This window comes from Glandiceps talaboti, chromosome 12 (genome assembly GCF_964340395.1).
Source record: "Glandiceps talaboti chromosome 12, keGlaTala1.1, whole genome shotgun sequence".
Classification (NCBI taxonomy): domain Eukaryota; kingdom Metazoa; phylum Hemichordata; class Enteropneusta; family Spengelidae; genus Glandiceps; species Glandiceps talaboti.
The window spans coordinates 6,016,502-6,031,288 of NC_135560.1; the positions used below are offsets into that span (position 1 = coordinate 6,016,502).

A 14,787-nucleotide genomic window follows, 5' to 3' on the forward strand; every position below is an offset into this window, starting at 1 on the left:
AGCAATGGGCAAATAGCAGTAAATGAGAAAAAATAACTTATTGCATATGTTCTGTTGTATTCCAACAATTGTCTGTAGGAATGACAGTCTCAAAACTTTGCCCTTACGGAAGGCACTCAGTTTAAATCTGGTTATTGTTGTATTTTAATTTGATTAGTTTGGGCACAGACAAGTACTTGTCTGTGGTTTGGGTTTTTTATTATTAGTTTTACAATTATTGATGACTTCCGGTTTTAGGAAGACGATATCTGTTGTGGGGATTCACATGTTGTATCAAATTGCGTTAAGTAAGAGGTTGAGTGATAGCCTACCCGGAGACGTGTACGACTAATTCTACAAAACTCTTTTCGCTATCCTTAAGCTTACTGGCATTATAATTTTTGAATTTTCGCTCGTCCAACAAGTCTACTCTGAGCTAGCGAGTGAGCGAGTGGTGGGTGGTGGGTGGGCGGGTGAGTGTGTATGCATGTATGTATGTATGTATGTATGTATGTATGTATGTATTCATGCATGTATGTATGTATGTATGTATGTATGTATGTATGTATGTATGTATGTATGTATGTATGTGTGTGTGTGTGTGTGTGTGTATGTATGTATGTATGTATGTATGTATGTATGTATGTATGTATGTATGCATGTATGTATGTATGCATGCATGCATGTATGTATGTATGTATGGATGTATGTATGTATGTATGTATGTATGAGGTAGAAATTAAAGATGTCTCGACCAGTCACTATAATCTTCTGATGATCTTTATTAAAACCGACGTTTCGGAAGCGCAACAGTTGCCTTCTTCAGGGTAAAACTAATACTTAGATAAAATGGATAAAATCGAAAGTCACAAAATGCTAAAATGAATACAGGATAAAAGTGTCGGAATAAAATGCTACAGATATGGAAGTAAAATATGACTACAGGGTGAAAAGATCTTACTAACCTCGAACGTATTCCTGGATGGTAAACTGAATATGAATGAAGAGAGTAGCCTTAGGTGGGCTTAAAAAGAAACGTAATATGGCCACCTAGCTTGAAAGGGAAAGGGGACAATAGGCGGGGGGGGGGCTGAAAAATAAATGGAAAGTACGGTGACAAAGGTGAGCTCGAGGGAGAAAGTGGACAAAAAAGGGAGAAAGTTAACCCTCTTTACGGTTAATACCCTTGGGTGACAGTGTGTCTAAATTGCTGATGTACGAGAGTTCATGCAGCCTTCTGACCCTTGTGTTAGCAGTACGCATCTTACATAAACCGCTTATTTTAAAGTAAGTTTATGCCCGGGTTGATAGAAGTGTTCGGATACAGGGGTCGGTTTGTTGTTACGAATAGTATAAACATGTTCATAAATACGTCTCTTAAATACTCTTTTTGTTTTCCCGATGTATTGTTTAAGACATTTCTGACAGGTGATGATGTAAATGAGATTACAAGTGGTACATGTGATGTGACATATTAAGTGTATGTATGTATGTATGTATGTATGTATGTATGTATGTATGTATGTATGTATGTATGTATGTATGCATGCATGCATGCATGCATGCATGTATGCATGTATGCATGTATGCATGTATGTATGCATGTATGTATGTATGTATGTATGTATGTATGTATGTATGTATGTATGCGTCTAAGTATGTATGTATGTATGTATGTATGTATGTATGTATGTATGTATGTATGTATGCGTCTAAGTATGTATGTATGTATGTATGTATGTATGTATGTATGTATGTGTGTATATATGTGTGTATGTATGTATGTATGTATGTATGTATGTATGCATCTATGTATGTATGTATGTATGTATGTATGTATGTATGTATGTATGCATGCATGCGTCTATGTATGTATGTATGTATGTATGTATGTATGTATGTGTGTGTGTGTGTGTGTGTGTGTGTGTGTGTAAGGACAGGGTTTTCCACTGATTTCCTTGGCAACACGAGTACAATAATGAAATATCATGTTAGTAGTGTAATTTAGATAAAAATCTACTTTTCTCAGGTAATTACAGTAGTAGCCCACATAAGTTGTGCATCGGATACATAATTTGAGATGTAAATGAACACCATGTATTTCTTACTATTTAGTATGATTGTAAAGAGTGGTAGGGTAGTGTTTTCATCTCATCAATAATTGTAAATAACATTCACTTAAAACATTTCCAAAGACACCCTATGTGTATTCAAATGCTGATATATCCTTATAAACATCAACACAGAGTCTATCAATCGAAACGTCCATTTAAATTATTTTTAGGGACTATTATTACAACTCGTAACTTTCAATATCACCTTCTATGTATAGTTTAAGTTTGGGAATGTCTAAATTGGTGATAGTTCTGTATAACTATGTAAATACTGGCAAATTTTATAGAAATAGTGATAGCTATTAAGGGTATAATCTCTCATGTGTTTTTGAGTGTGAAGTGTAAATGGCTTGTGTAGTGAAAAACATGTAACATTTACTGTCACAGTGTTATTTAAAAAGTCGCCATGTATATTTCTGTATGCAATGTCAAATAAAAACCTATTTTTATTTTACACAATTATATTGTTTTGTATTTTTGAGATTTGGTGAACTGGTGTTTTTTGTGTAAACTTATGTTAACATTTTGGTCTTCAAGAAAGGTGGTAAGGAAAATTGCTTTGTTTAAAACCAGTTCAAATATGGCAGTTGTGGCTAGTAAACAGATTAAAAAGTTTCAATATGTTGTCATGGCAACACTAGCTTCCGTATCACTGAGAAGGCATTAAATAGACGTGGACATGCTCTGTCAATTTTTCAACAGTAGTTTTGTATTCTCATTTGTATCCAAGCTTTCATATCGATTAAAGATTTCCAATAGTCACCTTTCTCTTTTAAAAGACATCACTATCATAGTATTCGCATTATAAAGACGTATGAATCTGAGCAGTTTCCATCTTGGGGAGTCTTCAGTAATTACTAGGAGAGCGGGGGAAATCAAGCGTGGTCTTTTGTGTGAATTGACATGTTACCCTCCCCTAATTACATTTTCCAAAATGTGACCCTCCCCCTGCTGAATTTTCCTTTTTTATTACAATAAAAAAAAACGTTGCGTTAAAATGAGGCCAGACGTGAAAATGGACGCAAGTCTCAGAATCAATGGCAAGGAATCAATCCAAATCACATCGATGATTCTAAAGGCGTTGGTTCTTTCCCACTCCTATCACAAGTGAATTGTGGGAAGCACTGCATTAATTAATTTCTGTGTTTGGATCCAATTGGCATAGCTGAAACTCAGAACTCCCAAAGACTAGATGGACCATAGACCCTCCATCCTGGGTGGTTGGACGCACTACCGACATTATCGGGACCTAGGTCAATATCACCACAATATCACCAATATCTTACCACACTGTTCATCCTTCACTGCTGTGAGACCAACTCCTCTCCTCACACCACAACTAACAATTGATTCACTTCATGGTTGTCAGCAGTGATTTAACTGATGTGTTCTCATATTATGTACAATAGTTTCAGAGATGGCTGAAGTGAAATAGGTGACACCAGTGCGGGCAGTGGTGGGATGCCAAAAATCACAAAGTAATGCAAAGATAGATAACGCAGTGAGTCAAAGTAAAGTGTGACACCCCCCCCCCCCCCTTAATTCCATTTCATGACATGGCCCTCCCAAGAACAGTTTGTGAAACATAACACCCCCCCCCCCTCCATTACTTCAACCTTTCCTTGTAATTACTGAGGATTCCATTACAGTATCAGAAATAAAACATTATTATTGCAAATTTAAACATACTTACTTGCATTTTTGTTGGTTTGATATCATGAATTTTGTAACATCTCTACAGACTATAAAGTTTAGGAATGCAATAATGAATAGTCAGCACTGGGGGCGCTATCACTCTAGTAAGTTAAGTAGATTGATGTGAATGAGATGTACTGACTATAACATCATTCAGACTATGAAGAACAATTTGGTTCAACAATATAATAATATTAACAATGATAACTGAGGTAATTTATGTATAATTTTTTTGCACTCTTTATTTTAAATACAAAAGACACACTAGGTGTAAAAAAAAATAACTGTTTGGTTCCGGTTACCCGACCCCACCTCGCTTTTAACTGCCGACCCTAAACTTTTTTTTAAGTATTAAGGAAAAAAAATAAACTCGCAAAAATTGTGAAGTCTCACGACAAATAGTGGATGTGGAAACTGACATCAACTTAAAAAGACAATATAAAACTGTTCTTCCAATCTGTAATGGTTTTACATCTGATGAGAAGAAACCAATAACAGAGAGACCATTTGGAAAACAATGGAAAATCTAAACTAGACACTCACACTGAAAAAAAAATGTAATAAAAAATCTACCTACCCCACCTATTCTAAAATTAAGCATAATCGGAATCACACAATTTTTTATATTAGGCCTTAACACACCTTGGAACAAATTCACAACCATCTATGACACGTACGTGGAAAATCAGGGAAACTGGCAATATCTATTATTTACAAAACTTCAAATTGGTATTTCTCTGGAATCATGTGTAATGTAGGTGATGTCAAATCATGAAATGACTCTCCATAACCCATAGTTTATGATAATGTCTTTATTTTGTGAAGTGGTGTTCCCCTTTCACCTCAGCACACAGCAGGATAGAATAGATAAGACAAATATAAAGTCATCTATATTTGACAATACAGATTTGAGTATTGTGTACTCAGTATGTATATTTGCCTAAGTTGTATCCAGCTGCATGGTGTGGCCATGCATAGGTGTGATAGTATCTTTATAGTCATCGCTAATCAATGATGCAAATGGTTGTATTTCTTCCTAACATGTATATTTCAAAACACAAAACAATAGCATTACCAAAATCCAGGAAACTTTGTTTGTTTATGTTACAAGACGTACACTCTTTGGTTTGCTGTTACATCTTTTACAGGTAAAGGTTTGGTTTGTGGATAAAGCTACAGTGAGTCCAAGTGTAGTTACAGCAGAAATGAAGATGCTTTGGTGTTTCACTCATGCGACAGCATGTTTTTTATATACTCACGGGCAACTTCAGTCAGTCCAACTGTAGTTTACCGGTAGTTTAGAGGAGAACACTTGCGTGCCATAACTGCAGAACCCTGATTGAATGCAGGGACTTCCATAGAGAATTAGTAGTTCATTTTGTGATATTTACATCTTTTGCAATCACATAATTTACAGTAAATTTCACAGTTGTTTTGTCATTCATTCATTTATTCATGCATTTAGTCTGAGATGATTTGACAGAATTTTCAATGAACTCAAACGAAGTAAACATTGGAATGCCACAAATCCAATAATTGTATGTGTTTCATGACAAAGTGAGACAACCACTGTTATATTTGGTCATCTTACATCTATGATTGACAAATTAATGTCAATAACAATCTTCTCTGTTTGATGTCCAAGTTTATTCACGTAACTCAACACTTTCAGTCCACAACTTTGGATCAGAGCTAGTGACCATCAGATATTGCTACAAATGAAAAACCTGGCAGTATAGATAACTGTTTCTAAATCAATTAATTGCACCCTTGTCTTCTTCATACAGGAAATAGACTTTGACTATTCCTTTCGTTGTATGGACTTCCTCGGAGTAGGAGATAAGAAACTTGGCACCAATACCATATGCAAGGCAGGGAAGACCTGTCAAATGAATCACATACACATAATGTTAGATATGAGGATAATAATGTTTGTTTTTCGTATAGCACTTTCCCACTTTGTGCTCAAAAGCGCTGTACATTTATTACCCCTGGCATGGATCTATAGTGGCACAACAGCTCTTTAAACTTTCTCAACTCCCTGGGGAGCATACAATCCATTGCAGCCTTTTATAAGCACTTGGGATTAAAGCATTCACATTACAACCTCTATCCTACCAGGTTCCCAATTATACAGCTGGGTTGACTGAGGCACAATCATTGTTCAAATCTTGCCCAAGGACTTAGCCACTCAGAAACAAATGACAGCGATGGGGTTCAAACCTACAATCTGCAGAATCCAAGCCAGCCATTCTAACCATTCGCCCATCATGACTCCAAGATGGTTGATGTATGGTCATCTACTAGCCTCCCAAGTGTCTGATTTTTTCCAATAAACACATTGTCTTCAAAGTACCTGAGTCCTTTTGCATGGATAGCACGAGTGATGTGATGGGTAGACTGAATATCATAACCCATGAATAATCAGGAATATCTCCTCATCCAATCAGGATAAAACATACAAGGTTCTCTCCATATTTATCCCAATAGGGATAACACTTTTTAACTTAAAAATTGTTGACAAGCACCATTGGTTTATCCCAACTGGGATAATACTCTTCAAATGCATGTACTGAAAAATTGCCCTGGACAACCTCTGTCTGACCCCTGACCTTATACTATACACAATAACAAACCTTTACAAAATTGTTTTCATTGTTTGCAATCACAGCTAAAACAGGCAATGTTTGCCAAAAGACTATATGTAACATATACATTTAAATTCAGAGTCGATCATTTTGCAAGTTTACGTTGTTGTTTTACTTGATAGATAACAACATTTTTACTGTTGAACACATCATGATTGTTATTGTAGGGAGTCTAAAAAGATGAATGAATGTAAACAAAACTATCTCTTCAATCACAATCCTGCTGTGTTCTACCCAGCAAGTAAAATAACAACTTCAACTTGCCACATGATTGGTGTTGATCATTAAATGCATATATCATCTACAGTCTTCTGACAAACACTCCCTGTTTTAGCTGTAAATGTATGTCAGGTACGGTCTTCTGGCAAACTCTCCCTGTTTTAGCTGTACATGTGTATGTTATGTAGTCTTCTGGCAAACTCTCCGTTTTAGCTGTAAATGTATGTCATGTACAGGCTTCTAGCAAACTTTCCCTGTTTTAGCTGTAAATGTATATGTCATGTCAGGCTTCTGGTGAACACTCCCTGTTTTAGCTGTAATTACAGTGGTCTTGTACAGGCTTCTAGCAAACTCTCCCTGTTTCAGCTGTATTGTCTATTGAGTTACAAACACGGATTTGGCCTATGCTGTTACACATTGTTTTTTCAAGTAGTAAAAACAGTAAAGTGTTTGTATCACTCTCTCAAACATCTATGGTTGTATTAGTAAAAATACCCATTTCTCATCCATATGGCCATTTTATCTGTGCATTAATTACATGCCTTTTTTCACTATGTATGAAAGTCCTTGTAAGTTGTAGAAGGACAACTGTTATCAATCCCTTGGGGACAATACTAGCCTGTTTACTGTGCTGTAGTGTTACATCATTTAGCTGTCGTACCTTCCAGCTGCCCTTGTATTTGGATATGAGGGCTAGGAGGATGACAGCTAATGATGTAAACAACAGCACAGTGAACAGGCTAGGAAAAGTCAGAATTTGAGTGCTATTTCACTCGAGATGTACAATATGTTACAGAAAGACATGCTGTAGTTCCATAACCAAGGTAACAAGAGGTAAATTCTATAAACACTATTTGCAAGCAGCAATAACTTGATAATAGACACTCATCTTTTTTTCTTCTTTTTTTTTTTTTTTTTTTTTGGGGGGGGGGGGGGGGGGAAATAGCATCTACTGTTGTGTTTATATGGGTCCAGTATTATGCTTTGATTGAGCACTGATCATGTCAAAACATTACCCAGATTTTGACCTACTTCATAGTCACTAGTATTCATGCTGTCCTAACTCTACATTGTAATTAAAATGACCCAGTATGTAATTGTGTTGGGCTACCTGGTCTACAGCAGTCACTCTATCATGATAGAGGGACTGTTAAATCATATGCATTATGGAGGCACTTGCAGTTTCTTGGCTAATAATATGATTTATATGAAACACATCTCGTGCATTTGTTGCATTGTGATTTGTCAATACATTTTTACATGGTATTACTTAATTTAATGTTATATGAAATGACATTCCCAGTCAATAGTTTTCCAAATATTGCCTCGCTCTCCCTCAAGAAGGCAATAGTTAAAAAACTGTGATGTCATTGCACATGCACTCAATGGTATTTCACAGCAGACGACATTGCTTGCTCGGTTATGGGCCTGTTGATCACCCCAAAACAAACCTATTTCCTGAGGGCCTTTGGTTTTGGGCTGATCGACAGGCCCTCGAGGGGAACAGATTCATGTTGTCACCCTCGTGGTCAGTCAACATGTGTACACTACATCTACCCCCTGAGATTTACATCATTTATGATTTATACAACTTACTCAAAAAGCTGTAAGTTTTAGATACATGCATTGGATATTAATGAAGATGGTGTGTGAGATGAGTAATTAAAGATTGATTGATTGACGTATTGATTGACTAATTGATTGGTATTATCATTCAAACTTAGCCAAATTTATGATTTTCAAAACACGAATAAAATTATTTTCCAAGCTCTCTAGAATATGTACTTGTTGACTAACATTAGACAGTTGTAATACATACCATTGATATATAGTATATAGAGAAGAACGTTATGTGGGGGATGAGTGGTTTATTTTACTTACCAAGATTTAAGATTTTCAAAACATTGAAAAAATTATTTTCAATATGTAAATCTTGCCATGGTCTCTTGCTACAGTGATATTTCATATATGGAAAACAGCCAGTCCTTAGAATATGGTAGTTTTCACCATCTACTTCCCAATTAAAATGTGAGAGTCCAAACTGGTCGTTCACTACTGACGAATATTTCACAAAATATGAAGTCCAGTATGGCTTCTTTCTTTGCAAGAGATGTGCCGACAACACTTCCGAAGCTTTCGGTTTTGCACTTTTCTTGGATAAAAATGACAGTGATAGACCGAATCGGCCTGCTGAGATTCGTACCATGAGTTATCATACAACTGTAGGGAAAACGTCACAAGACGAAAAGTTCATGAATGTGACATTTCTGTGTATCTCTGATCCTGTGAGCATCGAACCAGCATGACCCAGTCGGTGACCTAGGATTTGTTTTTGCGTTGCGCCACCAACGACGTGTGATGAGAGGTCCCTCGAGGTCAAAGGTTAATAATAAAGATGGCGCTCATGTTCCAAGCAACCGGAAGGTTTGTATACTAAATTAAATATATTCTTTCTATTGCGTACTTCTTTGTACAATATCACATGCATGCTACGAGAACTTCTACCAAATAATGCAATTCGTCATTTTTCTTCTCGAGTGATTCGTATACAGTACGTCTAATTCACGTGAAACCCCGCTAGAAATTCCGGGGGAGGGGCAGAACAACTCAAGTGTCACGTCTGTACTGTGCATGCCATTGCCAGAGTTCATTGTAGGATGTTTATGTAGATTCATTTGTACTAGTATTGTATCATATATATTTTCAAACAACTATCATTTCTGTATCTTATAAAGGCTGGATAAGAGTGCATATTTGTATTGTAGCTTTTTCTATTTCAATCACATCTTTCACTTCCATACCTCTTATGTTTCAATTCAGAGAACATCATTTCCGCTTTGTTAAGTTATGTCTCGATACTAAAATGCACCTAGCTGCAGGTACATCAGGTGGAAAAGATATATCCAAATTCCACCATAATGTTCTAATATTACATTTCAGGATCAAGAAAGCTGTATCCCTCATTAATGAAGTTGATGCATCAAAATTTCCTAGAATATTATCAAGAATTCTTCAAAAGTTACATTTAAGGGTAGGTAATATATACACAGTTCATTTCTCATATATATATGCTCCTATTTTAAATGGATATAATCTGAGTTTGTATATTTTAGGTTTAATATATTTTTTGTGCATATTAAAAATATCAGTAGTGTTTTACTTACTGTCAAAGTAATAGCCATCACCTGCTATTGGCAGTTCACTCAAACCTGGTATTACAACCTAGATTGGAGTTGTATGGAAAGTGTAGTCTACACAACATTGTTATAAATTATAATTGAAACAATCATCAGTTTTTCCCCTTTGAGTATACTGCTTAATGGAATGGAACTGTCATTGAGAATAGTTTTCACAATCTATCAATAATCGTGAGACAAGTAAGTTACAGTGTATCACCATCATTGCATTCACTAATAAATCACCCAACCTCCACAAGTGGAAGGGGAACGGCTAGATCTTTCAGGCTGTGGCATGCACAGACATATACATAGTAGAATAACGTTTTTGTATAAAGTGTTTTCACTCAAGTGAATAAGCTAATCAATGCACCTACAAAGAGTTAACAGTCAAATGATCATTTGGTTATTTCCATACAGGATGAAAGGTCCTTTACAGAGGATGAAGAAGAGAAACTACAAAGTGCTTTAGGCTTGGAAAGTGATGATGTTCATTTAGTACTAGAAACCATAGCTTTTATTCTTGAACAGGTATGTGTGGTACAGTCCTTAGTCTGTAGGAAATTATGGTAGATTCGGTTCTAGCTCAACTAGTTGATGTTTACTTCCTTCCAATGTGAAACTAGACAAGAATATGGAAATTGGCATAGTAACTGTTGCCATACACTTGGTACCTGTGAAACAGTAGCAGGGGTAGTGTCTTAGTTTATATCACATGTTGTGGAATTTTTTCTCATTGATGGTACATCGTTGATGCAAGATACAATGCTAGTTTCAATGCAAACAGTTTCTCTTTCACTACAGTGTTGCCAAGAGTTCATGAGAAAATCAGTCATGATACACTGGCTATACTTAAGTCACTTAGACTTATCTGAAGTGAATCTAACAAGGCATCTCTTTGTTAGCTAGACACTACAGCTGCATTTAGGAATTTCCCAGTTCCAGATACATTTTATTTTAACAGAAGTGTATGTAGTCACAGTAAATGAGTAGATCAGCACTGACAAAACCTGTTTTGTCAGGAGTGTTTTCTGGATGAAATTAGAACGAAGAAAAATATTGCAATTTTTATTGAAGAGAAAATTTGGGAATATATAATAATAAAAGCTTTGACTCGCACTTCAAGCACTACAGAACCTAATGACATAGACATGCGTTGTTGTGATGTAGAATGACCAGGGTATAAAATCCATATTATCTGTCTGATTGTGTGCAACTCATCTTGTGTGTGGCTTAATCATATTTGTTTATCTATTTGTGTGTAGGCTGCGTATCACAGTGCCAAACCAACGGTTCTAGAACAGCAGTTGAAAAACCTAGAACTTGATGATGATAAGGTATGTTTGGATGTTTGGAGAGAAAAGAATATCTTTCTATTGTTTTACGTAGGTTGGTGGTTCATTATATTTCATTATCACATATCTCCAGCCTATGGGATTAAATATTTGTGACTCTGATGATATAATCCTATACATATGGAATATATTAAACATTTTGATAGATAACATGTGACACTGGAAAGATTTCAACATAGCAACATAGTAAAAAGATATCATGCTGATGTCTGTACAAATGTGTCTATTTCCTTGAGATGAAGTATGGTGTACTTTCTCCATAAGATCTATGGGAACATTCCCAGTGATCACATCACAGTATCTATCATAGAGAGAACAAGACTGACAGTTTACAGTGGAAAAACTCAACATATCAAATTATGTTGTGTTCAAAAGTTTAGTACACACATGACTGTATGTTTGCTTTCAGGTCATAGTTTTTGTAAAAGCGTGGACTGCCAATGGTAAAAGTGTTATTGACAATTTGAGGCACAGAACTATTGCTCCAAATCAGGTGAGAAATTAATACACAAGGTTTTCAGTTACTGACATAGTGGAATAATGTCCGGAGGTGTGAAAGTCAGGCTACTCAGGATTTGTCTACTTCTCTATACTCCACTTGTTAGCTTCACTGCTGATTGATGTAAAAGGGCTGAAAATGATCAGTATTCTTAACAGAGCGGTAGAATTGCATCCAAAGACAGAAAATTTACTCAAAGTGTTTGAAATTTAAATTTAATTTCATTTGATAGAACTTTGTAGTTAATGATGTCCTCAGTGGAGAGTCATGATTGTTGAATGGTTAGAGTAGCCAGCTTGAAATCTGCAGGTTTCAGGTTCGAGCCGTGTGGCTTCCATTTATTTGTGCATTTTGGCAAGATTTGAACCATGACTGTGCCCCAGTCAACCCAGCTGTACAAATGGAACAACAGGGGTTGCTATGTGAATGCTTTAATAATTGTATGCGTTTACAGAGGCTGCAATGAATTGTATGGTGAGGAAGTATAAAGGGCTGTTCTGCTATAGATCCATGCCAGGGGGTAATAATTGTTAGCACTTGGAGGTGTCTGGAGAACAAGCACATTATGAATACATTTGATTACTATTATTATTGGTGGGACATTATATCCAGTTCATTTGAACTATTTAGACGTACTCTTTCTGTGATTGTTATTTCACTTTAATGATAGAAATCACTCTGTTTATTTCATGTTCTCATTTCTACCTCTAGTTAGAAGACGTTAACTGGAGGCTAAACCTTCAAATGGCACAAGCCAACATGGCAAAGATGAAAAGTCCCAATGCAATGTTTACGTTAGGTGTTACCACTGACGACGGTAGCAAAGAGCAGGTCAAAGTAGAATTCTCACATGATCAACTGTATGATTTCTATGATAAGGTAAGAAGTGTGTTGCTGATTTTTTTTGTACAGTTTTGAATGAGTCAAACAATCCATATATTTATATGTCACAGGGGAAATGAAGATGCCTCGGTGTTTCATTTATATGTCACAGGGGAAATGAAGATGCCTCGGTGTTTCACTCATGAGACGCAATGTTTTTACACATATACTCAGACAACCGAACCCTGTTTCTACTTAGTACACTGTTAAAGAATAGCAATGCTTTACTACTTTTTAATGCAATTGATCAAAGGGTTGTCATGCTGTGTGTCTGGTGTCTCTGTTATTGTACGTCTAGAGTTGAATTGTGTCTATCATTGTGTAAAAAAAAAACATGGATGAAATACCAAGGCATCTTCATTTCTTCGGTAACATAAAGGAGAGAGAGAGAAATTGTTAAATTCAGTACAATTGCAATGAATACGAGATAAAGGCTACACATATCATTTATACAACATAATATAGAAATGTTACATTAGTTTACAATGTGTGTTGGTCCATACCAGAACATTTCCAACTGCTAAGAGTCCATATTGCCTTTATAGGAATCTTAGTTGGCAGTACAGTTGTTTTTATGGTGATAGCGCCCTCATTCACATCATGGAATGATTATTTTGTTTTTACACTGATGGTTTGATTACAGCTTGAAACAATACAAGGCCAGCTGGATTCTATAAGCTAGCAAGCAGACAAGGAGTTAATTGGAACAATTAATGGACAGTCAAGATTGTATGGAGACAAACTGTTGTGTGAGGCAGACCCAATGTTGGATTATTATTATTATCTCAGGATTGGAGAATTCCAATGTAAACTCTTCCAAGTACAAGGATTTACTTGTCAAACAAATCCATATTGAGGTTACTGTGTATATCTCAATAGACTGCCCCATTTTATTGATGCCAATTGAACAATTTAAGAAAAAAACATAGATTTTGCAACGGGTAAGCATCAACTAAAAGCGTTTGCACTGCTTGTCACAATCTTATATAGTAAGTATACTCTTAAATTTAATTTAATTATCAACCCAGTGTGTGGTGTCTCTTACTGTCACAACTGTGATTACATCTATTGCTCTAATAAAGTGAAACTAAGACATCTTGTGACTTTTATGTTTACTCTCTAGTCATTTTATGACAAACATGTGCTTTGTACTGGTAATATTGTTTACAGAGTGAATACATTTAAAGAGACACCACATACTGGGCTGATAATTAAGGCAAATGCAACAGTATACTTTTATATTTGATATGGATGCTATAAACGATTGTGACAAGCACTGCAAATGCTTTAGTTGACTGTTACCTAGACTGTTGACAGTCGCTCGCTCCTTTTTTTTTCCTACGTTTTATCTAAACTCCAATCCGGCGCAACACTAGTCTAATCGCAAACTGATATCGAGGGCCGAAGGCCCACGTGACTGTTTACGAAGTCAAATTTCTGCTGTAGTTTACGTGTGTTGAATGTTGAGTGACCTTACATTGAACTGTATGCAAATCATACGATATATAGAGTAACGCCACATTAAATGACGCCACATCATGAATAAGTAATAGCAAGGGAGATGGCACGAGTGACAACAGTCGCTCGGGCCTTCAGCCCTCGATCACTCAGGCCTTCGGCCCTCGATATCAGTTTGCGATTATACTAGTGTTGCACTGGATCAGAGTTTAGATAAAACGTAGGGAAAAAAAGGCACGAGCGACTGTTGACAGTCTAACTGTTACCCATTGTAAAGACTTTAGCTCTACATACATTATAAATATATATCCAGAAATCACCATAGATCAACTAGATTTTTTTATTGATAACTTCAAAGATAGCGTTATACATATATATTCATTTCTTGACGCAAGGAAAGAACATTTGAATTATGTCGCTTTAAGTGAAATGAATACAGTTGTATATGTATACTTAAAGGCCCATAATTCAATCTCATGTTTTTTGCATTAATGTTATCTTATCAGCAGAGCCATTAGCATGAAAGGTCTGCCATTTGTTTCTGTTTATATAATCACTCATTAGCTGCAAACCAACGTTACATTGTATTAGCTATTGCCAGATTGTCTTTCTTTGTATAGAATATTTTCATCCTGATTGGTTCATACTGTACTGACAAATATGAAACAGCTGCTTTCTACTCGTGAAGCTGACCGTTCTCATCACATTCAGACCACATTTGCGACATCACTAATGCATTCACTTTGCTTTTGAATAATTTGC

The 14,787-nt window shown here is 36.0% G+C and overlaps 2 protein-coding genes across 2 annotated transcripts; one reads left to right on the top strand and one right to left on the bottom strand.

The window, feature by feature from the left end:
• Positions 1 to 5,421: 5,421 nt before the first annotated feature.
• Positions 5,422 to 8,962, bottom strand: LOC144443847 (uncharacterized protein C15orf61-like). Its single transcript, XM_078133417.1, has 2 exons — positions 8,537 to 8,962; positions 5,422 to 5,670 (listed from the first exon to the last, which is right to left on the bottom strand). The coding sequence occupies exons 1-2, from the start codon at positions 8,859 to 8,861 to the stop codon at positions 5,543 to 5,545; spliced, it is 453 nt and encodes a 150-aa protein (XP_077989543.1). The 5' UTR covers positions 8,862 to 8,962; the 3' UTR covers positions 5,422 to 5,542.
• Positions 8,963 to 9,050: 88 nt separating this feature from the next.
• LOC144443776 (COMM domain-containing protein 10-like) lies at positions 9,051 to 13,540 on the top strand. Its single transcript, XM_078133323.1, has 7 exons — positions 9,051 to 9,079; positions 9,596 to 9,686; positions 10,252 to 10,362; positions 11,097 to 11,168; positions 11,596 to 11,679; positions 12,397 to 12,564; positions 13,211 to 13,540. The coding sequence occupies exons 1-7, from the start codon at positions 9,051 to 9,053 to the stop codon at positions 13,247 to 13,249; spliced, it is 594 nt and encodes a 197-aa protein (XP_077989449.1). The 3' UTR covers positions 13,250 to 13,540.
• The last annotated feature ends 1,247 nt before the right edge of the window (positions 13,541 to 14,787 follow it).